General features: G+C 39.4%; 1 protein-coding gene across 1 annotated transcript in view; it reads right to left on the minus strand.

Moving 5' to 3' along the window:
- Positions 1 to 4,275: 4,275 nt before the first annotated feature.
- DCTN4 (dynactin subunit 4) overlaps positions 4,276 to 27,605 on the minus strand; it is a 32,523-nt gene continuing 9,193 nt past the window's right edge. The window contains exons 4-13 of the mRNA XM_081232496.1: positions 25,391 to 25,434; positions 23,168 to 23,275; positions 21,499 to 21,572; positions 21,157 to 21,269; positions 20,725 to 20,834; positions 15,659 to 15,732; positions 12,937 to 12,991; positions 11,791 to 11,898; positions 9,615 to 9,712; positions 4,276 to 6,905 (exon numbers count right to left, since the gene is read on the minus strand). Of these exons, the coding sequence (XP_081088622.1) occupies positions 6,692 to 6,905; positions 9,615 to 9,712; positions 11,791 to 11,898; positions 12,937 to 12,991; positions 15,659 to 15,732; positions 20,725 to 20,834; positions 21,157 to 21,269; positions 21,499 to 21,572; positions 23,168 to 23,275; positions 25,391 to 25,434 (998 nt within the window). The 3' untranslated portion in view covers positions 4,276 to 6,691. The remainder of the gene's footprint in view (positions 6,906 to 9,614; positions 9,713 to 11,790; positions 11,899 to 12,936; positions 12,992 to 15,658; positions 15,733 to 20,724; positions 20,835 to 21,156; positions 21,270 to 21,498; positions 21,573 to 23,167; positions 23,276 to 25,390; positions 25,435 to 27,605) is intronic.

Consider the following 27,605-nt stretch of genomic DNA (forward strand, 5'->3'; position numbering starts at 1 on the left):
GCACAGGGAGATCAGCTCATGCTTTGTGACCACCTAGAGGGGTGGGGTAGGGAGGGTGGGAGGGAGACACAGAGGGAGGAGATATGGGGATATATGTATATGTATAGCTGATTCACTTTGTTATAAAGCAGAAACTAACACACCATTGTAAAGTAAGTATACTCCAATAAAGATGTTAAAAAAAAAACAAAACCCCAAAATAAATCAATAAATAAAGGCATTATAAACATTCACATACAGGTTGTTGTACAGACATAGGTTTTCATTTTGCGTGTGTAAATACCTAGGAGTGGGATTACTTGATCATATGGTATGTTTTTTTCCTGTATAAGAAAGTGCTTGCGTTTATCTGAGCTTCGTGCATCTGTGATTTGTTGTCCTTCATTGTATTTTGAAAATTCTTAAGCGTCATCTCTTTAAATATTCTGCCCAGTTTCTTCTCCATCTGGGACTCCAATTACACGTTAGACTATTTGATATCATCCCATAGACCTTGAATACGCTGTTGTTTTCTTTTTGGGAGTTTCAGTTTGGATAATTTCTATTGATCTGTTTCCAAGTTTCCTGATTATTTTCTCAGGTATGACAAGGTGTTCTGATGAGCCCAGAGAAAATATTCCTCATCTCTGATCCTGTGGTTTTCAATTTGTCCCTTTCTTATAGTTTCTACCTCTCTGCTGAAATCTGTCATGCATATTATCCCTATTTTCAACTAGATCTTCGACATGTTAATCAGAGTTTAAGTCCCTGACCAATAATTCCAACATCTGGGTCATACCTGTATAGGGTCTCATTGATTGACTATCACAAATGGGTTGGTTTTTCTTGCTTCTTTGTGTATCTCAAAATTTTTATTGAATGCCACGTCATTACTTATATAACAGTAGAGACTGAAGTCAATAGTATTAATGCTTGGAAATAGGCAAGCCTCTTCTGTCAGGACATTCGTGTGGGGTTTGGTCATTCTGGTCAGAAATTGAGCTAGGTTTGGGTTTTGTTGTTGCGATGGTTGCCTTCAGTGTTTGAAACCACAGGTTTCATATCCACTAATTTTGTGCTTTGGGGCTGAAGAATTTTTCTCAAGTGTTCATACTTCATCCTTAGCTTTCAGCTGTCCTGCATACCTGCACCATATGGTTAAGTCTCTATGCCTTTGCCCATGCCCCCAGCAGCTGCTAACTACGTTGGGAGTCAGGGAGGACTCAGGGATTCTTTGTTCTAATTAAGCCTCAGTCTTTTTTTTTTTTTTTTTAATTATTTTTGGCTGCATTGGGTCTTCATTGCTGCACTTGGGCTTTCTCTAGTTGCGGCGAGCTGGGGCTACTCTTCGTTGTGATGCGCGGGCTTCTCATTGCGGTGGCTTCTCTTTGTTGTGGAGCACGGGCTCTAGGCGCAAGGGCTTCAGTTGTGGCACGCAGGCTCAGTAGTTGTGGCTCACAGGCTCAGTAGTTGTGGCTCACGGGCTCAGTAGTTGTGGTGCACGGCTTAGTTGCTCTGCATCACGCGGGATCTTCCCGAACCAGGGCTCGAACCTGTGTCCCCTGCATTGGCAGGCGGACTCTCAACCCCCGCGCCACCAGGGAAGTCCAGCAGGCAGATTCTTAACCACTGCGTCACCAGGGAGGTCCCAAAGCCTGTCTTTAGTAGGTCCTTCGTGCCCAGGCCTTGGGAATGGGTCTTTTCTCAGCATTCTTGCCCCTCCTCTTTGTGGCAGCCAAACCCTGACTTGTATCTGTGGTTGGTCTTGAGGGGGGAGAGTTTCTTGCCCTTCTTGCAAGAGGCCTTTAATGGTATTGGTATAAAATCCTGGGGGGGGGGCCGCTCAGGACTGAATCCTGTCCCTCCCAAGGGTAGAGGTTTTTTCTTACCTTGTCCCAGCAGCAACGGGTCTTTACCTGTGTTCTAGGGAGACAGGGTTTTCTGCTCCTCCCCCAGTGGCTTAGGCCTTTTTGCTCCTAATGAGGGAAGGGCCTAGCCAGGGGGAGGCAAGGTTTCATGCCTTTCCTACTCCTCCTTCCTTTGCATGCCTCCAAACCAAGGGAGGCTCTGTAGAGCTCCAGCACCCCACTCCCCCCAGGTCTTTCTCATGAACACCCGGTGGAGGTTTTGGAAAGAGCTTGTCAGTGCATGCAAGGTCCCCTAGTATCTCAGGCTCCCAGGGGTTTTATACTGTCATGTTAGCCCCAGTTTGGCCTTTAGCAATTCTTTTAGTTGATTTCCTCTTACCTGCTTATATGTTGGTCAACACTTCTTCCTCCCATGCTCTGCTACAGGTGAGCCAGTCTACATCCCATCTCTCCTTGGAGGGGTCTGTCCTTCCTTGAAATTCAGGCTAGTTGACTGCCCTGCCACATCAACTATCTGATAGATCCAATAAAATTTATGATTTGGTCATCTATCCACTTTTTTTATTTGAGTCAGGGTGACACTCTTTCCACACATCTACATCATAGGCACAAGTGGAAGTCTCCTCATTTTACTTAAATATATTTTAAGAGGAACATTTTTTATCACTTCTGTAAATGGAAAATTAATATCGCTTGTGTAGATGTAGCCTTAAGAACAAGTACAATGAAAATGAAACAATATTTTTTAGTAAGCCTCTGTTGTCTGCCAAAGGCTCTGAGACAGAAGCCTATGTTTAAAAGAAAAAAAAAAGTGCTACATAAGAGAACTGATACTTTATCCTTATTTGACAGAAGGATGGGGAGAGGGGAGCAGGGCATGAGAATGATACAACTTTCTCACTATTTGATTCCATATCATTTAATGTTACTTTCACTTAACACTTAAAGTCATTATCTTGTGTAGGTGGTCTGTATTGTGAAATATATTTCACTATTGATGTCCCTGACCACCAGAAAATGGGGATAAATAAAGCTAACTACAATTGACCCTTGAACAACACAGGTTTGAACTGCGTGGGTCCACTTACACACACTTTTCTCCCCCACTAAATACATACTACAATACTACATGATCTGCACTTGGTTGAATGCATGGATGCAGAACCTTGGATACAGAGGGCCAACTGTAAAATTATACACAGGTTTTCGACTGCCCCAGCGTCAGTGTCCCTAACCCCTGCATTGTTCAAGGATCAACTATATTGCAGTTGAGCAAGTGACTTGGCTCTGAGTTTTTGAGTTTATTCCAGGCTACCCTATGACTGGAATATAGGAGAAAGAGATGACAAAGGGGCCTGGATTTGGCTCTGCAAGGGTGTGCATTACAGCAAAGGAACTATACACATACAAAACCCAATACTAGGCAGAGGTAAATGCCCTGGAGAGGTTAAGTACTACAGATTAAGACCACATCTAGATGGGAGTAGGATACCTAGGGAGTATCCTAGGTTGAGCTAACACCGCCACAAGAGAGCTCAAGGGAAGTTAAGATATTTGGCTTATGACAAAAAGAGGCATATGTATATATATATTTTAAAAAGATAAAAGACCAACAGCTACGTAAACAAGGAAAAGGAAGATGGTATTAATTTATTTAACAAATATTCATTGTCTGCTACTTGCCAGGCATTGCTCTATGCTCTGCAGATACATCAATTTTTTAAAAAAGACAAAAATCCCTGTACTATGGAGCTTATGTTCTCATATGATGAAACAAAAAATATAGTGCTGGATGGTAATCAGTGCTACGGGGAAAAAAAGCAGCAAAGAAGGGGGATACGTGTTTAGGGAAGGGCATTATCACACAGGGAGGTCAGGGAAAGCCTCAGAAGGAAGCATTTAAGCACAGACCTGACTGGCGGGGGGTTTGAGTTGTACAGATATCTGGGAGAAGAGTTTTCCAGGCAGAGGGAACAGCCAGTGCAAAGAACCTGAGAGGGCGCAACCTGGGGTGAATCAGGAATAGCAGAGACTTGTGTGGCTAGGGTGCAGAGAGCAAGGGAAGTAGTTGATGAATCTACAGTTAAGAGGAGGGAAAAGTTGAGTACAGGTGAAAGTGGACGAGTGGCTACCTGAGAGGGCTGGGCCACTTTGTACACTTAAAAGGATATCTTTGGGAGCAATGACCCAGGATAAAAGCTGGTAGGGTCCTAACAACATAACATTTACATATTGGTTCTGATAATACATTCATAAGGAGCACAAGCAACATCTATCTATATAATGTTACAGTGAACTACCTTGAGGTTTTACCTTAGTTCATTTAGACAAATGGAAGAAGGGAGCATGCCCCACTGACTCGCATGCTAAGCCTAACTCCACCCCTGGCATGCTACTCCAATCAGTCTTCATGAAACCAAACAAAAGACACTTTTCAAGCTTTTTCTGCTTTATTTCACCACACGAAGTTACGCAATCAGGCAAAACAGTAACCTGTCATTCATAAAGGCCAAGGAGTGCCTCTCATTCCCAAAAGGGACCACAAAGGATGTTTCTTTATAAATATGCATTACATTTAGCTCATTAAACAGTCTGAACAAAAGAAAACTCTGGTGGGCTAATCAAATCACAAATTCAAATTAACTTAGCTTTAAGTTTCCAAAGTTGTAGTTTCTAGTGCTAATGACATCTAATTTGCCTGCAGTGGTGCACACTGACTATACTTTAAAAATCTTGCACCTAATCGAATATAGAAAAGGAACAAATAGAATTCCAAATTCACCAGCTGCAGGTATTGAACCACTTCTACTAACACACAGATACTGAACCATTTCTACTAACACACGAAGTACCAGCTTGCACTGAAAACTATCTTGAGGAACCATTAAATCAATGGCTCTGTTATTCTGCAAGTTAATTTGGCTTCTGAGGAAAAAATTCTACGATCAATAGTGTTTTTGTGTTTCTGTGTCACATGGGCGTGATGAGACCCATTACTTCAACATTATTATTTCTGGGAACAAACACCAGCTATATGCCTTAAACACGTAACTGTGTGTAGTCTATGCAAATGTGTAAACATAGGAAGCTATCCTCTACCTTGAGGCTTATCTCCTCCACTGGCAAATATGGAGCACTCACGTCACAGGAGGCTTTAGTGAGTAGTGAAATAAAAATTAATTTGACACTCTGTGGGGTCACAAAAAGTTAAGCTATTTCTATAGTCTGCAGATTTGTCATTATACAACACCCTGCCCCAACTCCTAACAGGCTAAGCGTTATTACTGTCATAATATTGGAGACATGAGTGTTTTTTTCTCATACTGCAGCATACATATTGCTCTGTGGAATACTGTTTCATAATATCGGCTTTATCTTAAGAGTACTATTTAGTGTCTTTCAGAGGCTTCCTAAATATTTTTATCTTCCAAGGGGAGCTGAAAAGTAACTATGTCCTGTCTGTACTCTAGATTACTATATATACCTTTAATTTTTTTTTAAATGAAAGGCTTGAACTTAAAGACAAAACGAGAATAAACAGGAAATTTCTCTTTCCCCAAAAGTCTGTTGGCTGCTTGCTAACAATACATTTACAGAAAGTGTGGTGCAGGTGGTGGTCTACTTTGTCAAGTCTCAGTTGAGAAAACATCACAGAAATTAAGGTTAGCAACCCAACTCCAGGATACCAAGTGAAAACAGCATGTGTGCTGTTAGGCAAGTATTCTTTTTGACTTATGGTCAAAATGCTCTTATTTGACAAACCGTATGATAAAAGCCTTAAATGCAGGAAGGGAGAAGGTTCTTTTTCTGAATATCCAGTTTTGGAGTCAAGAGATTACAAATGTTAACTTTCCCCTTCAAATCAATGGAAAGAACATTAGTTCAGATCATGATAAACATCTAACATTTAAAATGTTTTCTGCATTCCAGAAGTGAACTTGTCCACCAAGTTTTCTTTGGGCTCTTTCCAGGTCCCCAGTACTCAGAACAATTTATTGAGTTAAAGAGGCCGAGCCGAAGAGAAGGGTAGGGAGTAAGACATAAAGATGGGCTCGCTGCGGCAGCATCAGTCCCTGGATATTGTGGCGACAGTTAAAATGAACAGAATTTGCCACCCCCTTGACATGACACGTAATTGCTTGCTTCTCAAATTCTTCCTAGAAGAAAAAGTTCTGTATTCTACTGGGAAAAATTTTTTAAGAACAATTAATAAATAAGTATCTTATATTCACTTAAAAGAGGGCAAATTAAGGTGCCTTAACTATTTCACTGGTTTTTCCAATCATCACAAAACTAAAGACAACATGACGATTCTATTATCCTGTCAAATGGATGGGAGCCAAGATGGCAAGTGAAGGGATACGTTTAGAGTGCTAGATCATATCTAGTGGAATGCAAAAAGCAGCTGGTATACTGAGACCAATGCTGGGTCATCAATAGCGGGCCTACCTTTCGGTTATTTTAAGTTTCATCTGTGAGATTGTGATCCTTTATGAGATCAGATCGGGAGATAGTATGGTCAGTTTCTCAAGTGGTCAATCGAATGCCACTCCAGGAAACAGCCACCCCCTTTCTTGGGATGGAACTATGCTGTTATTAGTCAACGTGCAGGGTTCAGTGAGGGAGACACAGACTTACGGGTGTTAACAGAAGAGAGGGCCAGAGGAACAGCAGTCACCCTGTGTTCCTAATGCCTTGCCTATGCCCCCAACCTCCTAGGAACAGGATTCAGTAGTGCATGGGTACATCATTATAAACAAGGCCTAACGAAGCAGCGGCTTCCACATTTTAACGCGGGTTGGTGATGGTACTGTCCTTTGGGATCTGCCCGCCACTGGAACACTTTAAGGAAGAAGCGGGCCCAAGCTGAGTTCCACATGCTGGGTGAGCCAGATGACCTCTGTACCCTGGTCAGCTTCTTCGATGGGGCGGATGGGGGTGGCCAGGTTTTTAAAATCGTGCTTCATCTTAAAGCACACGGTCACTTCACCCTCCTCACGCTGTGGGGTCACTTTGATGAAAATACCCACTTTGTTGGCCTTTCTGAAGGCTATAATGCTATGGAAGGAAATAAGCATAGTATTAGGCAGGTCGCAAGTCAGCCAAGCCTGTTAGACTCACAGTCATTTTATGCCCCACAGGAAATCTCTGTTGACAAGATATGACCACCATCCCGTTTGTCAACAATGAAGAGTTTCTTCAGCAAAATGCTGACCTCCTTATTTTTTTAATATTACAACAGTAAAATATAGTCATAAAAATTTTAAATGGGGAAAAGTAAGTCTTTCCTCTTATTTTCCTCTTCAGTACAGAGAACAACTGTAAACGGTTTGGCTCTTAACCTACCAAATATTTTTCTGTGCACTTACACTTTTCTGCTTTTTTAACCAACACAAAAGGGTCACTATTCTGTAACATGCTTTTTTTCACTGTTTATCACAAACACCTGTCCATATTGGTATATATAGGCCTTTTCTACTTAATGGGTGCATAGCGACCATAATTAGTATACACCAATTTCCTCTGTTATACACATCCCTTCACATTAACCTTTATATACATACGGTATTATTTCTATAGGATATAGACGGATGCTAACTCGGAGCTTTAAAGGAGTCTCTGGAATACCATAAATCAGTGTGTTTTGTAAATAGAGTCTGTAAATTAGGAATTTTTAGAATAGAAAAAAATCTCTTTAGTTGAAGTTTCCATTTCAGTTTTCTGATATGCACTTGAAGTTTGTGTTTAAATAACTTAGCTTCAAAAAGTCAAAAGGCAATGAAATAAACAGAATTTGATCTACTATCCAGATGATACTCAATTACTTTAAGAAAAGTTACTGAAATAAAATATTTACATATTACCCAGTATTAGTACTACTGATTTCCAGATATCTGGAAGTCCTATAAAGTACAATAATGTGGAATATAATTAAATTTCTTTCATTAATCTGTCATGTAATCTGACTGGAATTTATCTCAGATGATCTTTCCAGAAGTTCACCTTGGCTTAACAAATTTCTGTACTTAATTTATATAAAGCAAGGATTATAGAGAATGCATTTTGTATTATACTAACACAATCATTTTTTAGTAACTAATCAAACCTTTGATTTACATCAGATTCATTTAAAAAATTCAGTTCAAAAATAGTAAAAAAGAAAATGTCTTTCTAGCTTTAATTTCCCAGGCAACCACTGATGCCTGGGAAGCTTTTTTAAAAAAAATTCAGATTCCTGGTGCCTACCTAGACCTGTTAAAGAGAAGCTGTGGGGTCTGGTACTCTATACAGAATTTAAAAAAAAAAAATTAAAACACGCATGCTGGTGCTTTCTGAAGTTCACCCAAGTTTGGTAATCACCGTACTAACCTCCTCTTTGCCCTCACTTTGTCTTTCTAATTTGTCCCATGTTATTTCTTCTTTCCGGGATCTTGTGGAGGGAGTTTTTGATCATTCTGTTAAAAAACCTTAAATATTCCCTACACCAGTGTATTAAATGCTATTGCTTTTCAGCTCCAAGCCCACTTTCTGTAGCCTGCTTTGTGACACAGGATTCTGCTAACCACATTTCTGCTTGGTAGGCTGGCTCCTTACCAGGCTCCCTTTAGGGGCTCTAATGGAGACCAGAAGCCTGCAGGAAGAAGGGGCCTGGTTCTCCCGGTGAGCTTCCTGTCTGCATGCAGCTCCTGTGGGCAGCACTCCAGCAATGCCTCTTCACTCAGGAAGTGGCAGTGTCCAGGTTTTCCAACTGCATAACCAGCTTCAGCATGCCACCCCTCCTCTGGCACCCTGTGATGCCAGCACCCGTCAGGCAGTGTCCCCGCTCCCATTTCCCAGAGGTCTGAGTTTCAGCTCCATGGGGCTCCTCCCTCAAGCTTCTAAATTTGAATCATTTAAACCATTTCCCTTTGTTCCCTCAGCCCTAGGAGTGGTAACTGCTTCATAAAATTACCATCTCTGGGATATTTCAGATTTCTTCTTAACCTTTGAAGTTACCCAGTTAACAAGTCTTTATATTAAATTCTCTCTGTTCAAATAACTGATGTGATTTCTGTTCCTCATCTGGGAAAGGTTTGGTTTTTTACTTCTCAGTTATTAGGTATGAGAGAGTAAAATCTGTTACTCTAAGATGGAAAGGTTGGGGGGCAGGTGGACAAATCCAATGGTAAATCTTTGGGGATAGAATACTATATCCTGTCCACAACCATTAACAATCATGCACTTGAAAATTTTTTAACACAGGAAACATAGGTTATAAAAACTGTGCTTGGGCTTCCCTGGTGGTGCAGTGGTTGAGAGTCCGCCTGCCAATGCAGGGGACATGGGTTTGTGCCCTGGTCCGGGAAAATCCCACATGCCATGGAGCGGCTGGGCCCGTGAGCCATGGCCGCTAAGCCTGCGTGTCCGGAGCCTGTGCTCCGCAATGGAAGAGGCCACAACAGTGAGAGGCCTGCGTACCGCAAGAAAACCCCCAAAAAACAAAAAAACTGTGCTTACAGAAAGATCCCACTGATGGAAATGTTAATGGTGCTAATCTCTGGTGGTGAGATTTTATTTTCTTCTTCATGGTTTTATATATAAATATAAATATATATTCACCAAATTTCTATAGTAATTATTTTTATAAATAGGAAGAAAAAATTACTTTAAAAATTCAGATAAGAAAACTGAGATCTGTGAGTGGGCCTCGTGTACGAGCCAACTATGACGTGTGTGTGTGTGTGTGTGTGTGTGTGTGAGAGAGAGAGAGACAAAAGGATCACTCACTCAGGATCATCCTGAAAGTCCTGGGGTTCTGCCAACTCATCATACTCTGCTGCTGCATCCTTGCCAGCTAAAACAAGCTCTTTGGGAGGCACCACCACCTGGAGAGCAACACAAAGAGAGCTGCCTCAGAAGGAACCAGTGCGTGTAGAACATTCATTCAGTGGAATACAGAAAAGTATTGCCCTGAGCTAGACATGCAGAAGTAAGCAGCAAGTTTCAAGAAACATACATTATTTCACTTATAAAAAGTTTAACAAACATATTGTTTGGACATTTCTGATAAAAGTATAAGAACAAAGAAATTTAAGGGAATGGTAAAGTCAGGTGAGTGCTTTCTTCATTGGGGCTGCTAAGGGGAATTTAAGTGGGCAGGATGCGGGGGGCTTCAATTGCGTCTTTAATGTTTTATTTCTTAAGGGGCTGGGGGAATATGGGTGTTTGCTATGTTATTCTTTATGCTTTGTGGTATATCTGAAACAGTTCTTCATTTTTTTTAAAAAAAGAAAAAACATAATGTGAAACAGTGGTTCCAACATATTTTCTGAAATGCAGATATTGGGTATGTTTATGGCCATGAAAAACAGTTAAGCATTCTTTACACTTAGCCTTATGTTGTAACTAGGCTTCAACTTCGCTATGTTAGAAGTTAACAGATAACAATGTAAACGATATTACTAATTATGGATATAAATGTGGCCGGGGAGCTGTGAAGAGAGAGAAAAATGGCAAATCCATAAGCTGGGTATACTCATCAGGCACGTATTTCTGTCTCTATCCTCACTGGCACAGCTTATTAGTGTTATTTTAAAAAGGAGCAAGGACAGATGAGTGTCATCTCTCTTTGGAAGTGATGCTAGTAAATGAAATCATTAAAAAGCAGAAGTAAAAAAAAAAGATAAATTCTCTACTAATAAGTATAACTTGAATAACAGCTAATTAAAGATACAGGCATCCTTTCTACCAACTTTTGTTATGAGTATCATGCTGAATTATGAGTCAGTAATAGACGGTCTATAGAGAAAAGTTCTTGTTCTAAAATTTCAAGTACTAGATGAATCATGAAGTAGCAAAATGTAGAAGAAAAGCCTCATTTCATTCATTCAACCAACACTGAGAGTCAAAATCACCTATTTTAATATTTAGTACTTGGACTTCCCTGGTGGCGCAGTGGTTAAGAATCCACCTGCCAACGCAGGGGATACAGGTTCGATCCCTGGTCCAGGAAGATCCCACATGCCACAGAGCAACTAAGCCCGTGAGCCACAACTACTGAAGCCACGCACCTAGAACCCATGCTCCGCAACAAGAGAAGCCACCACAATGAGAAGCCCGCGCACTGCAACGGAGAGTAGCCCCCAGTCGCCGCAACCAGAGAAAGCCCGCGTGCAGCAATGAAGACCCAACACAGCCAATAAATAAACAAACAAACAAACAAACAGACTATTAAAAAAATATATTTAGTGTTATGTATACTCTGTGTAAGCAGAGGGCATCTAGTGGAGGCACACCAGCTTTTAAAAGGAAATGTTATTTCCTTTGTGTCTTGAAAAATGAGTATGCATCAGGCAGAAAGAGAGGTGTGGCCATATATGTCAGGGGAGTGGGGATGGGAAGGAGGAATTCTAGATAAAATGAATAGCATATGCAGTCCTTCAGAAGCATGAAAGTTTATGACCCATTGGATATGCTTGGATCTCAACCATTAATATGCACAATTTCAAGAATGCTAGATTTGGGGGTTTCAGGGAAGGTCATCCTGGAAGAAAAGAGAGAGGTGAGGACATCAGGGAGCTCTTAAGCTATGCCAAGGAATGTGGACTTCATCCCAACGTCAGAGGGACACCAAACAAGCTGCATGCCATGATCAGAGTTAGATCTTAGAAAGATCACCCTAATGGCAAGATGGAAGATGGGCTGGCATGAAAGTGGGGGTGAAGAAAAAACAGGGAGTTAGGAAGTTACTGTCACAGTCCACGTAAGAAATGATGAGACCTTCAAAAAGGGCAGTGGCAGTGTGCTTGCGGATAAAGTAAAAAAAACTCAAGAGGTGAAATCAGAAGAACTTGATGACTGTTCGGATGTGAAAATGAGACAGTGTGGAGTCCTTTAAGCCAAGGCAAATGAGGCCACTCCAGGAGAAGTCAGGGTTACTCAGGATGAGGCAAAGCGTTCCTACCTTAGCAGTGCTGTTGATATCATCAGGGTCCCCCTCCTCGTACTCCAACAGAGTCACGTGGGTGAGGTTTTCCACTGGATTCGTAAGAGTCAGGAGGACCTGGCTCTCCTGGGGAAAAGGAAAGGCATCTTGCAGACATGTTCCACTGCTGCCACCTAGGTCCACTTTCCTAGATGCTTAGATCACAAAATCATCACCCCCTCCGACCTCCACGCCTCCAGCATTACTCTTCAACAGTAACACCCACCTGTGCCTCTACATCACTGCATTCTCCAAGTGCTCACTAACTCCCATTCTTTTACTTATATGCTAGTTTACACACTCTCTGGAGCTTCTATTTCACTGAGGAAATGGAATAGATCCCACAGAAAGGGCCAGTTACTAGATGCAGAAATTCTGAGAAATACACATTATCTAAGTGACTGTTTAAAGTTTATAACTCTTGCCCTACCCAGGTCTCCACTTAAGGACTAAAAAGAAGGAAGCCCTCATAAATAAAATATGGGAGCCACAGGCTAGCCAGATATATTAGCATAGGAAAAAAATGGCACATCAAGACTGTAAAAGACTTTTAAGTTTTCTTGCACCATAATTTGCCCTTGTTTGGTATGCTCTTTACATTAGCAAAAAAATAAATAAAATTAAAATGAACAGGGACTATAAAAGTGTCTTTATGAGCAGCATGAAAGAACTAAGACGCTGCTGCAGAACACTGTGCAATTCACTGGGGTGTCAGTGTATGGGAGATAAGGACCTCAAAGAAGAGAGGGGCTGTGGTAAAGAAGAAATCTAGTTGATTCCTGATATCTCACACATACACACACGTGAGATGGTGGAGAATCTCCTGGCTGGAGGAGAGCTGAAGATGCCTGTGGGGTCTAACATCTCCTTTCTCTCCCTGCCATGATTCTACCTCAATGTAATGTGCACACTGCTCCTTCTGCATATATTTCAAAGATGCTGTTATCAAGAATCCCAGCTTAGGGACACTTAAAATCTCAATCCCTTTATTATTTCAAACTTTCTTCTTTTTTATCCCTTGCTCATTGCATCCCATGTCAAATACACACAGCCACCACATACATATATGCACACATCTCTGATCAATTAATTCTTTCTCTTCCCGTAAATAAGCATGGTACTAACCTTCATGTAGCGAAGGTTGGGAATTGACATGATTCTCACTTCTGGGATATAATTGCTATGCGTGAATAAAAAAACGCATTAATGGTCATTGGAGTCTCTTAAAATTGTTACTTTTTTTTAAAGGTAGTGCAGCAAAGAAATGATTTCTTCACGTTAATTAGAACATGTCAGAGATAATTTTAAAGAATCATACCACTTCGATAAGAACTTAAGATATGAAACCAAACTGGTAATGAATTCTTTCTGAAATCTTACATATACCTCTAGTTTAGAGCCTATATGTGTGTGTGCATCATGGCAGATATCTCTACCTTCTATATGTATTAGATATATTTTTTGAGATTTTTATTAATTCATTTCTGTAAACCTATAGGCAACTGGTTACAAGATCCAAGACTGATTTAATAATACATTATAGGGGTATAAAAACACTACCACCTACTTACCACTTTTATATAGCACTTACTATGTGTAACATTTGAAGTATGTTACAAATATTAACTCATGTAATCTGCACTGCAACTGCGTAAAATAGATATTACTATTATCCCCATTATAAAGAGGAAGAAACTAGGCTTGGGAGAAGTAGCTTGCTGGTAAGTGGCCAGCATTCAAATCTAGGAAGTCTGGCTGCAGGGTCCTTGCTCTTAACCACTATGTTACACTACCTCTCTAAATAAGACAATAGAATTTTGTACTTGTATGTGCTTGTTCTGGACTCAAAACGTCAAAACCCAGGTTCAAATTCCAGCTTAGTGTTTATATACCAAGATACTTCTTTGTAAAGAGCAGGGCAAGATATTTACCTCTTTGTGTCTCGGTTATAAAATGAGAACATTGAAAGTACCTTTATCTTGAGGTTATTGTGAAGAATAAATTAAATAATAGTGCAAAAAGTGCTTGGAACAAAGCATGCATAAATGTTATCGTGCATATATTAACATAAGACAAAATCTATTGCAGAAACACTACAAGTGAGCAGGGGTAGGGGTGCATCTTAGCATTAAGGTATTTTAACTTCAGGCTAGGTATTTTTCATGACAGTCATCAGGACTACCTGAGTAACTTGATACAAATTCAAGAGCCCCACTATCAAGGATTTGGACTTAGCTGGTCTGATGTGTGACCAGAACACATGTATTAAGATTCCCCGGTGACTCTGCCATGATGCCAGAAGAAAAGCACTTTTTTTCAAAGCAATCTTAAGAAACTGATGCAAAGCACATCCTGTCATTCAGGATTTCTGTAATGAGCGTAATTCTTAATTAAGAAAGGAGTTCGTACCACACTTCACATGCCATTTTTGTAGTCCTAACCAGTCATGCATTAAATAATAGTTGGGAAAACAGAACATACTGTACGGTGATTTACAGTTACAAAGCATTTGTGAACGTATAGCTCATCTGATCCTTCTCAACAACCACAAGAGAGAGGTAGGACTGGTGTTATGCCCATTTCAGAGATGAGGGAAATCAGTTTAGACAAATTCTGTAAGTGCCAGAACCCATATCTGGCCCTCCTAAGTCATGAGGCCAGCACTTCTCTGCCATTTTGACTGCCAATGATTTCTTTTTAATTGTTGCATAATATTCTACATGAGTGTATCTCAATTTAATCAATTTTTTTTGTTAATGGTTAATCAGTTTGACATTAAAATTGTTTCCAGCTTTTTGCCTTTAAAATGTTATAACACACATCTTTAAGTATTGGTCTTTATATATTGCTTTGTTTCTAGAGAATAGATTCCTGAGACAGCACTACCAGGTTAAAAGGTCTATGTCATTCTGTCTTGATATTCCAGGTGTCTCTCCAAAAAGACTCTAGCAATTCAGTCTACCAACAATGTATGCAAGTACGTTTACCCACACGCTCACTAGCACTCAATACTACTTATTATTTAAAATTTTCCTATCAAGTCTCAGCATCTTTCCATATATTTACCGGCCATTTGGAATTTCTCTTCTGTGAGCTACATGTTCAAATCCTTTGCCCTACCTCATCCCGCCCCCCTCAACAAGCACATTCCAGGGATACTAAACTTTTATTTATCATGGAGTAGCAAATATTCTTTCTTGCTCTACTGTCTCGGGACTTTGTTGTCAATTTTGGTTTTTACAACTCATATCTTTCTGCTAAGGTCAAAGCTGGCGACTTTCCTTAGTGGCTTCTGGGCTTCCTGCCTTACTTGGGAAGGGCTCTCTCACCCTAAAGTCAAGACAATCGTTTCCTAATTTTTCTTCTTTGATAGATGATTTTCATACACAAAATTCCCTTCTATTGACAAGTCTCAGTGAGTTAACACTAATTAAATCACTTTTATCCCACTCAACAAAGCATTATCAGAACACAGTTAAATAGCAGGAACATTGTTACAGGGATATTCTCCCATCTGCTATATTTTATTTTATTAATTTTTTAAAGAGATCATTCCCAAACGGAGGTACTTTATCATTTGTGATGAATGACTAGTGACTCTCCAACCAGCAACATACCACATTGCCACAGACCATACTATCATGTGCCCTGATATAACACCCTGGATTCTGTGTCTGTAAATTTGCCTTCAACTTCCTGGTATGTATTTCAAAACCAAAACAGGAACAAAACAGCAAGATTATTCTGAAGTAGTTTCTCTTTCCTTTTTTAAGCCAAGAGTAAGCACATGTCACAGTGAAAAAACAAAAAAAACCAGTAACCCAAAACACCAATCCCAAATACTCACACAGCAACCAGCTGGATTTTGAATTTGATAGATGTTGGATTAAATTCTGGCTTGCTCAGATTATGTTCACATTTCTAAAAAGAAAAAAATATGTATCAGAGGAAAACAGGAACACACTCTACTGATCCAGAGACATGCCAAATCCAGAAGCATAGCATTTACTAGTTTGGTTTTACTTTGCTGAAAGATCACAGATGTTTTGAAATAGAGTGTATACTACCCATAACCAAAATATACAAAAGATGTTTTGGACTTCTGGAAATTAGCAACCACACTATCAAATATTAATAACCTTGTAGTGCTTCAAAACTACTGAAATAGTAACACAGACTTCTTATTAAGTATGAAAGATGTGGATTTTTCTGAGTTTTCCTCTTCCTTGCTTTGTTTGTTTTTTTGCCCGTGACTTGCGGCATGCGGGATCTTAGTTCCCTGACCAGGGATTGAACCTGTGCCCCCTGCAGTGGAAGTGTGGAGTCTTAACCACCTGACCGCCAGGGAAGTCCCTTCCTTGTTTTCTTTTATATTATTATTAGTCTTTTATAATTTCCTTTCTACTAGCCTAAAAGATAAGCATTCTTGGTTTAGGTGAGTTTAAACATCACATCAACTTTACAAGGTAGGTGTAGGTACTATAATTATTATTGTCCCTATGTCACAGATGATAAAAATGGGACACAGGAAAGGTATATAATCTGTGCAAACTTCACAGAGCCAGTAAGACTTGGAGCTGGGATTTAAATCCAAGTGGTGTGATTCCAGATCTCATGCTTTAAAATACAGTAACAATTACTTGCTTACTTTCTTCAATGGGTTCCACATGCATCCGGTTAAAACATTTTTTTAATGGTATAAAAAAGAAACAGTGTAAAGATACCAGTTACCTGTCCCACTGTTCCTCTCCCCAGAGCCAACAAGCTTCTCATGTGTTTTCTCACAGATAGCTGATGCACATAGAAGTATACACATACATCACCTTTCTTTTTTACAGTAACACAAAAGAGAACATTTTATATTCTTCTGCCTTTTTCACTGAATCGATCTTGGAATGACATACCAGCACACACAGATGTACCTCTGTGTCCTACCGTAATGATTTCCATAACTTATGTAACCAGACCCAAAGTGATGTTTCCATGATTTTGCTACTACAAATAATGCAGCAATGAGTAATCCTGTATGCAAATCACTTCCCACACGTATAAATATATCTGTAGGATAATTTCCTAAAAGTGGATGCATGCATCTATTATTTTTTATTTATTTATTTATTTTTGCGGTACGCTGGCCTCTCACTGTTGTGTCCTCTCCCGTTGCGGAGCACAGGCTCCGGACGCGCAGGCTCAGCGGCCATGGCTCACGGGCCTAGCCGCTCCGCGACATGTGGGAGCTTCCCGGACCGGGGCACGAACCCACGTCCCCTGCATCGGCAGGCGTACTCTCAACCACTGCGCCACCAAGGAAGCCTGCATTATTTTGATGGATATTGCCAAACTGCTAACTTTTGCCAATCTGATGATTATGAAATAGTTTCTCACTGTAGTTTTAATGTACATTTCCCTGATTACTGTACATGTTTGCATATCTTTCCTATTTATTGGGTATTGGGATTTCCTCTGCCATAAATTGCAAGTTAGTACCTATTTGTTATTTTTATACTGGGTATCTTTTCCTTACTGATTTGCTATACTTCTTCACATATTCTGGATACTAATTCTTTGTCAATTATATACCTTACAAATTACTTTTCTCAGTCTATGGCCTACCTTTTCATTTCTTTATCGGTTTTCTTTGGAATGGGGGTATAAATTTTACTTTTAATGTGTCAAATATATAACTTTTCCTTTATGGTTTGTCTTATTTTCGGACTACTCCCTTAACTAGAAGCCATAAAGAATATTCTCCCATATTTCCTTCTAGACATACTGGTCATCATATTTACTCTTTAAAGTTTCCAATGCTCCTGAAATTGACTTTTGTGTATGCTGTGAGTTAGAGACCCAATTTTATTTTTTTTTCATAGAATCATTTGACCTAGCAAAATTTCAATAGTATTCTTTCCCCAGGGACCTGCAAGGCCTATTTAGTAAAATCAAGTTTCCTCACATGCATGAGTCTGTTTCTGCTTTCTCTATTCTGTCCCAACAGTCTATTAATCTAACATACACAAATATTTTTTACGTTTATATATTTATTTTCCCTCTTTTCTTATACAAAAAGTTATGTACCTGCTGAGCACCCTGCTTTTTGCATTTAAAAATACATCCCACATTAGTACATTCTGTTTTATAGATTTTTGGTACTCATTGTGTGGATGTACCCTAACTTCTATATATTTTGGTTTGTAGAGGTGTACCTTCAGGATAGACTCCTAGAAGTGAGATCGATGGGTCAATATGAAACTGATTTTTTGCCTGCTGGATCTGTCCATTTCTGAGAGACAGGTGTTGAAGACTCCAACTACGATGGTGGACTCACCTATTTCTCCTGCAGTTCTATCAGGTTTTGCCTCACACAGTTTGACACTCTATTGTTCAGCACATACACATTAAGAATTGTTACATCTTCTTGGAGAACTGACCCCTTTACCATTATGTAATACCCTTCTTTATCCCTCATAACTGTCTTTACTTTGAAGTCTGTTCTGTCTGAAATTAATATGGCTACTCTTGCTTCCTTTCAATTAGTATTGACATGGTATATTTTTCTCCATTTACTTTTGTTTTTAATTTTTTAATTTTATTTATTTTTTTATACAGCAGGTTCTTATTAGTCATCAATTTTATACACATCAGTGCATACATGTTAATCCCAATCACCCAATTCATCACACCACCATCCCCCCCACCCCTGTGGCTATCCCCCATGATGTCCATACATTTGTTCTGTACATCTGTGTCTCAATTTCTGCCCTGCAAACCAGTTCATCTGTACCATTTTTCTAGGTTCCACATACATGCGTTAATATATGACATTTGTTTTTCTTTCTTACTTCACTCTGTATGACAGTCTCTAGATCCATCCACGTCTCCATAAACGACCCAATTTCCTTCCTTTTTATGGCTGAGTAATATTCCATTGTATATATTACCACAACTTCTTTATCCATTCGTCTGTTGATGGGCATTTAGGTTGCTTCCATGACCTGGCTATTGTAAATAGTGCTGCAATGAACACTGGGGTGCATGTGTCTTTTTGAATTATGGTTTTCTCTAGGTATATGCCCAGTAGTGGGATTGCTGGATCATATGGTAATTCTATTTTTAGTTTTTTAAGGAACTTCCTTACTGTTCTCCATAGTGGCTGCATCAATTTACATTCCCACCAACAGTGCAAGAGGGTTCTCTTTTCTCCACACCCTCTCCAGCATTTGTTGTTTGCACATTTTCTGATGATGCCCATTCTAACTGGTGTGAGGTGATACCTCATTGTAGCTTTGATTTGCATTTCTCTAATGATTAGTGATGTTGAGCAGCTTTTCATGTGCCTCTTGGCCATGTGTATGTCTTCTTTGGAGAAATGTCTGTTTAGGTCTTCTGCCCATTTTTGGATTTCTCCATTTACTTTTAATCTATATGTGTCTTTATATTTAAAGTGGGCTTTTCCTTTCGTTTTTTTTTTAAATAAATTTATTTATTTATTTTTGGCTGCCTTGGGTATTTGTTGCTGCGTGCGGGATTTACTCTAGTTGTGGCGAGCGGGCTTCTCATTGTGGTGGCTTCTCTTGTGGCGGAGCACGGGCCCTAGGCCTGCGGGTTTCAGTAGTTGTAGCTCGTGGGCTCTAGAGCGCAGGCTCAATAGTTGTGGCACACAGGCTTAGTTGCTCTGCGGCATGTGGGATCTTCCCGGACCAGAGCTTGAACCCGTGTCCCCTGCACTAGCAGGTGGATTCTCAACCATTGTGCCACCAGGGAAGCCCCTTTCTTTCTAAAAAGGTTTTTCAATATAGAAATTTTTTTAACATATGCAAAAATACAGAGTGGTATTATAAATCCCTTGGTACCAGCCACCCAACTTCAACAATCAGCAACGTGTTAGCAACAATGGCCAATCTTGTTTCACCTAGACTCTTACCCACTCCTCATGCCTGACTATTTTGAAACAAATATCGGACATCATGTCATTTCATCCTTAAACATTTTGGTATGCAGCTCTAAAAGATACTTAAAAAAAATAACAATACCATTATTATCCCTAAAAAAATGAATAATTCTTTTAATAGCATTAAAAAATCCAGTCAGTATTTAAATTTCCCCAAAGGTTTCACACATTTTTCTTTCCTCCCTCCCTCCTCCCCTGGTCCCTTTCTTTCTATCTTTCTATGCTGTGTTTGAATCAGGAATTAAAGTCTATACACTGCGTTTGGTTGATAGGCCTCTTCTAATCTAATGCTGTGTTATTTGATAACAGGAGCTACTAGTCACATGTGATTATTTAAATGAATTTCATCTTAGAAAGATTCAGGCCCTCAGCTGCACTACCATATTTCAAGTGCTCAGTAGCCACAGGTGACTAGTGGCTAACATGCTGGACTATGCAGATAAAGAACATTTCCATCACCACAGAAAAGTTCTGTTGGATGGTACTGATCGCAAAGGTTTCCTTTCCATTTTTTTTTCATACTTTGTTTTCTTTTACAATGTTTCTTTTATTTATTGAAGAAACCCTGCTGTTAGTTTCATAGATTCCCAGAGGCTTTTGCTGATTTTTCTTCTTTCTTGCAAATTGATTTTTTTTATTAGTCCTTTTTTCCCCCTCTCTACTGGACTAAAAGCTTTATATTCTTTCACCATTCTTTTAGGGGTTAGCAGTATGAACTTAACCTTCAAATACCCCCAGCTTCCACATCTGTAAAACAAGGGTAACAACAGTACCTACCTCACTGAGTTAGGGGGATTAAGTTTATCTTGAAAGTTTTAAAATAGTGCCTGGCCACTGGAACGTTATGTACAAGCATTTTTTACATTTACTACATTCCAGAGGTTTTGATACTGACCAGATGCCAATCGTGTTTATTTTTGCTTTTCTCTTACACAAATGACAACTCTACAGAAAGGAATACTTACTCGGCAGCGCAGGGACCGTTTGATCAGAAGATGCTTGTGACGAGGATAGAGCTGTGAAGCACAGATTGGCTGGAAGTCAGGCTGTAAGAGGCGCTGCTGAAGGGTGGTCACTAGCATGAAAGGCAGAAACCAAGCTTGGTTTACAATGACTTGCTCAAAATCAGACGTATATGAGATAATTACACAAAATAACACTGCCTTTGTGAATAGTGCTCTTCAAAAAACTACAATATAGAAATTTGACAAATGTTTTAAAGTTCTTCAAATGATTACATCTATTTTATTTTCTACATGACTCATTTTAGTACTAACAACTATGCTATTAAAAATCTCAAATCAAAAAAAAAAACCTCAAATCACAAGGCATATATAAGTAACAAAAACAGAATTAGATGTAAAATACAAACAAAGCAGAATCATGTATAAAATTACCCTCTGTTAAATTTACTGGTCTCGTGTAATAGTCTTCAGGTAGAGGTTCCACTTCATCTACAGCCTGAGCTGGCTCAACCTTTATCTCTTTCTGGTCCTCTCCTTCTTTAAGGCTAAAAGATAAAAGCCATCATTTCTCAAGGGTCCACCTGAATATCTTCAAAGTCCATGATATCAATAATTAAAGTATTCCTCTACTGTAGAATATTCTGTTTAGGTTTTTCCTAAGTATGAGTATCTTCTTCCCCATTGGCAACTGTTTTTAACTTTAAAACCACATTCCTTCAATGTTCATTCTGATATCAGCTTTTTCCCTCAAAGCCATTTAACGTCCAAACTTACGAAAGTCCAGCAAGGGTACTGATGGTTGTACCAGCTCGTGGTCGCTGAAGCCTGGTTCCAAGACCATATTTGTCCTAAACAGAGTTCAGAAATTCCTATTAGAAATTCTACTTTTATATATCCTGTGTATCAAAATAAAGAATTTTGGGAGGGACAGCATGAGAAGCTCAGGGAAATAAGCCAAAAAAAAAAAAAGCTAATTTTAAAGCTTCTTTTAAAGAGAGTAATTGTAGCCCCACATAATCTTACTCTTAAAATAATAACAAAAGCACCCAACATGGAGATTGAAACTACATTAATGCAGTGAAAATGAGCAAAATGTGATAATCTAAGAATATCTAAGCTATGGCTTAGACCAGAACTATGTGGAGTATCTAAGACACACGATGAACGTCTTCTTGGAACACCAGTGATCATCTGCTAACTTCTTCAGGGTTAGCAAGAATCATAAAAGAGAACTTACCACTACATGAATAGTATGTTGCTGTAGGCCCCAAAATAGCAGCAGGTTGCAACAGAGACAAAAAAATGCAGCATAAGATAGAAGCAAACTCATACAGCAGGCAGGTTATATGGGAAAGTTGGAAGAATAACACATTTAATTCAAATTCCTCTCCTAAATACACTAGTGCATATGCTGATTATACCACTGGATTGTTCAAAAAATTCACTGAGACTTCATACAAGTCTCTGGCAAATATGGATGCTTTTCAAGTTTTAATGTTGTATTAAATTCTAAACTATATATTTTTATATGAACCTTACCAGTTCTTAGGGTTTTAATGCCTTAACTAATTCTCATGCAGAGATAGTATAAGAAGTTAATTAACCTTTACAGGTCTCATTCCCTTTGGTGTAAAATGGGGATATACCACCTACTACACAGGATTGTTGTGAGGATTAAACAAAATAATATGTATAAAGTGCTTAGCACAGAGCTTGCCACATCACTGCTATTCAATAAACATTATTTATTAAATGCCAACCTGCTTGGCTCCAAGCAAACACACAGAAAATAAACTGTTCTGTGAGAGCAAATAAAACTTGGGGGACAAAAGCAAAAGCTCCAAATCCTAATTTCTTGCTTCTAATTGGTAGTTTACAAATGAGTAGAGAATGACTTTTGTAAATAATTCCTATCAAAAATTACACCTGCATATATCACTACTTATTTAACCACAAAAATGCTCTGTGTAAAAGTCAGGGTTTTTTATACTGGAGAAATATTGGAAGGGGCCAAAAAATTATGGTAACTAAAGCTGGGAAATCACTACTACCAGGATGCCAAAGGTGGGTGGGCTACGTAGGTAATATGGATAAAACCTACCACTCGCCCATATTCTCCTGACTTTCTGTAATATCCAAATGCTGTAAATGTGGGTGCCTACAAAACTAAACAGTAGCCGCTTTAGGAATAATCAGAAGAGAAAGGGGTGTGATGGAGAAAGAAACACAAATGTACTTAAAACTCAAAGAACTCAAACAGAATTTATGATATGGCAAAAGCATAACCGCTGGACTTAGACACCTATCACCTGAGGAACCTTCGTCTGCTAGCCATCGTTCCGGAATCTAGGGACAATGGCCGCTTTCTGAAATGTTCCCTGTTCTTATGCCACACCGGTCTTGATCCATGAATTGCAAACTCCTTTCTGTACCAATTTCTCACCGAAAAAGCCAAAGGCATATAGTTTCTACGCCGTGCCAGTTTCTTGCGATCTCGCTCAACCTTCTCCTTCTGAGCAAGCTGCTGGTAATATTCAATCAGTTTGTTCATCTGTAAGAAATCAAAGACTCAGTATTCGTTTCACGAAAAAGCTAACAAGAAACGTACAAAATTAATCAACTCCACTGACTAGACATATAATGAATAGACAAGACAAATTTATTAAGGTGGGCAAGTTTGCCCTCTTCTTCAAAGAGAATTTGTCTTCATTACATGATCTATTTTCAGAATTGAAATGGAACCTTCAAGTTCAACAACAGGAAGAAATGAGCAATGAAAAGGCTTGAAAATTTCATGTTCTCTTTTCACTGCTCTTTAACTTCATTGCTTACTTCCCCTCACAACTGCTCCTATTTTCTCTGCATGACCAGAGGACCACCTATTTCCAAGGATGTGACATTTCATACTTTATTTTCTCCCACTCTCCATCACATATTTTCATTTAAAAAATATATTTTAATCATAAAAGCAATATATGATAACTGTGAAAGTTCAAACAATATAGAAACATAAAGAATAAAACGTGAAACTTCTCTTTTATCTCTCACGCCCAAGTCCACCCTTCCCCTCCCCACAGGTATCCACCATTAGAGTTTAGATATCTTTCTTACACACTTACAGACACAGGTATGATATTATATCCTGCATACATTAAAAAATGCATGTATAGACATACCGCTTTTATATGTGTAAAATAAATACAGCTCTTTTTATTTTTCATATAAGGGGAAAAAACTTACTATTTTAAAACTTTTTCACTCTAAGTGCCATGAACTTTCCATTCAGTACAAATAGATCTACCTCATTCTTTTTAAAGGCTGCATCTTATTAAACAGTACAGATGTCCTAAAGGTATTTAACCATTTCCTCTGAGAGCACTTAAATGGTCTCCTGGTACCCACTCGTGTCCTCTTAATTCCGCAGTAATTATTTTTAGAGACACTAACCTGATCCTGTCAGCTCTTTTCCTTTAAAGGCTTTTCAGACTCCTTAACTTGGTCCACATGGTTCTGCACAGTCTGACCCCAAATCCTTTTCTCCATTCACCTACTGCTATGCTCCACTCTGGCACACTCGCCTTCTTGTCTATAACTTGCTTTGCTCCTTCCACTTACAAGCTCTTTGCCTATGCTGTTCCTCTGCCCTGAATTCTTTCCCTTCTCTGCCTGTCATCCTCAGATCCTAGCACAATCCTCAGATGTGGACCTACCTAGTTGAAATTCCCCCTAATAAATGTCCACATGCACAATTTCTCTGTCCTTCATATTACCTTGAGTTTTTCCTTTATCTGGGGATTATTTAATTGATTTTTGTTTTCCCATTAGACTTAAGCTCTATGAGGGTAAGGACCATGTATTCCTATTGTTCAGCACAATCCCTGACACACAGTATGCAGCGCATACTTGATAAGTGTTTGATAAATGAATATACATATTTTTGTGCATAAGTACAAGTATTTCTGTAGGTCAGGGCCCAGGAAGTAGATACTGCTGAGAGACCAATAAATCTGTACTAATTTACACTAACAATAGTACATGTGAAAAGGTCAAGTTCCATACACTCCCATCCAAGATATTTTCAGTATTTCTAATTTTTGCTGATGTCGTAAGTGAATAATTATAAATTATTATTTAATTTGCAGTCTGTACAACTTCATTTTGATAGCATATTATCATCTTTCTAATATTCTACTTCCAGGGGCAACAAAATCAGTTCTAATGTATACTGCAGAGATCAATTCACTGTGAACTATTAAAGGATGTCTAAATCATGATTCTATAAGCAAACACTACTGAGTCCAAGGGCATCTTCCAAATTAGTGGTGTTTCCAAGAGATAAGATGTTTATATGTGGACGATATTTCTGAGAACAAATGGATCCTTAACACAGTTGGTGGGTATGTGGAAAACAGAAATGTATCATTTCCCTTTTCCAATTCACAACCTGAGTTCAGAACTAAAACTACACCTAGGTTTCTCTATTTACTTAAGTCAGACTGGAAAAAACTGCCACTGTGATTTAATGTCTTACAACGAGAAGTACTTTCTAAGCGTAAAAAAACACCAATACACATGGATTTATAAGCATATGCCACATACACTGATAAAATGGTCTTTTTCTTCATCTTTTCTCATTTCATCCTCTCTCTGATGACCCTTTACTTACCCGTTGCGTGTGAGGATTTTCAGGTTCCTGCCAACCACCACTAGCTGCAAAATAAAGGAATATTAAACAAGACTTACATAATTTGATAATTTTATTTCCACAAAAACAGGTCATCTGCAGGCCACAAAATAAAGCTTAAAAACATAAAATCACACAATTTCCAAGGAAGAGTCCTAGAAATTATACAGACCAAAGGGCTCAGAATGAAATTTTTTCTTTAAATATAATGATGGTGATAACAATAACCACCACTAGAACCACAACTACAACTAACACATGTATAACTTCTGTGCCAGGTATTTGAAATGTATCACACTTCATTTTATTCTCATAATAACCCTCTGAGGATTTCCCTGGTGGCTCAGTGTTTAAGAATCCACCTGCCGGGCTTCCCTGGTGGCGCAGTGGTTGAGAGTCCGCCTGCCGATGCAGGGGACACGGGTTCGTGCCCCGGTCCAGGAAGATCCCACATGCTGCGGAGCGGCTGGGCCCGTGAGCCATGGCTGCTGAGCCTGCGCGCCCGGAGCCTGTGCTCCACAGCGGGAGAGGCCACAACAGTGAGAGGCCCACATACCGCAAAAAAAAAAAAAAAAAGAATCCACCTGCCAATGCAGGGGACACGGGTTCAAGCCCTGATCCGGGAAGATCGCACATGCCGCGGAGCAACTAAGCCCACGTGCCACAACTACTGAGCCTGTGCTCGAGAGCCAGCAAGCCACAACTACTGAGCCTGCGTGCTGCAACTACTGAAGCCACGCGCCTAGAGCCCGTGCTCTGCAACAAGAGAAGCCACCGCAGTGAGAAGCCCGCGCACCGCAACGAAGAGTAGCCCCTGCTCGCTGAGACTAGAGAAAGCCCCCGTGCACAGAAACAAAGACCCAATGCAGCCAAAAATAAATAAATAAATTCATTAAAATAAAAAAATAACCCTCTGTGGTAGGGACTCTCATTATTAGTCTTATTTTACAAATGAGGAAATTGAGGCTCAGAGAATTAAATAACTTGCCCAAAGTCATAGAGACAGTAAGAGGTAAAGCCAGGATTCAAACTCAGGCAGTCTGACTCCAGAGAACTTGCCCGTATCTGCAACACTGGGCAATTTCTGTGTTCTATGACTTCAGTTTAGAGAAGAGTTTCTTACATGAGAGACAGAAGCACAAATCATAAGGGAAAAGATTATTCCAGAAAGCTGAAAGTAAAACCATAATGAATACTTTCAACACATGGTGCTGTAACAATTTACAAAAAATTAGCCTTGACCCCTACCTCACAACATTTACAAAATTTGCCTTGAAATGGTAATAAACTTATATGTAAGAGCTGAAACTATAATATTTCTAGAACAAAACAGAAGTGAAAATCTTAGTGACCTTGGGTTAGGCTAAAGTTTCTTTACTAGAACACAAAAGGCACAACTATAAAATAAAAAATTGATAAACTGAACGTCATCAAAATTAGAAACCTGTAGGGCTTCCATGGTGGCGCAGTGGTTAAGAATCTGCCTGCCAATACAGGGGACATGGGTTCGAGCTCTACTCCGGGAAGATCCCACATGCCAAGGAGCAACTAAGCCCGTGTGCCACAACTACTGAGCCTGTGCTCTAGAGCCTATGAGCCACAACTGAGCCCACACGCCTAGAGCTCGTGCTCTGCAAGGAGAAGCCACCACAATGAGAAGCCCACGCACCACAATGAAGAATAGCCCCCGCTCACCGCAGCTGGCCCAAGTGCAGCAACAAAGACCCAATGCAGCCAAAAATAAAATAAAAATAAAAATAAATTAGAAACTGTGTTCTTCAAAAGACACAGTTGAGAAAATAAAAAGGCAAGCCGCAGACTGGGAGAAAATATTTGCAAAATATATATTCAACAAAGGACCTGTATCTACAATACAGAACTCTCACAACTCAATAAAAAGATTAAAAGTCAGTTTAAAAATAGGCAAAAGATTTGTACAAACACTTCACCAAAGAAAATACATAGATGGCAAACAAGCACATTAAGAAAATGCAAATTAAAACCACAATGAGGTATCACTACCCACTCACTAGAATAGCCAAGATGAAAAAAAAAAAACAATACTAATAGTTGATGAGGAACTGGAACTCTCCTACACTGCTGGTGAGGACCCAAAATAGTACAGCCACTGTGGAAAACAGTTTGGCAGTTTTCAGTCAAGGAAAACATACACTAAACCCTGTGACTCAGCAATTCC

This window comes from Mesoplodon bidens, assembly GCF_964165515.1.
Source record: "Mesoplodon bidens genome assembly, chromosome: 4".
NCBI classification, from domain to species: Eukaryota; Metazoa; Chordata; class Mammalia; order Artiodactyla; family Ziphiidae; genus Mesoplodon; species Mesoplodon bidens.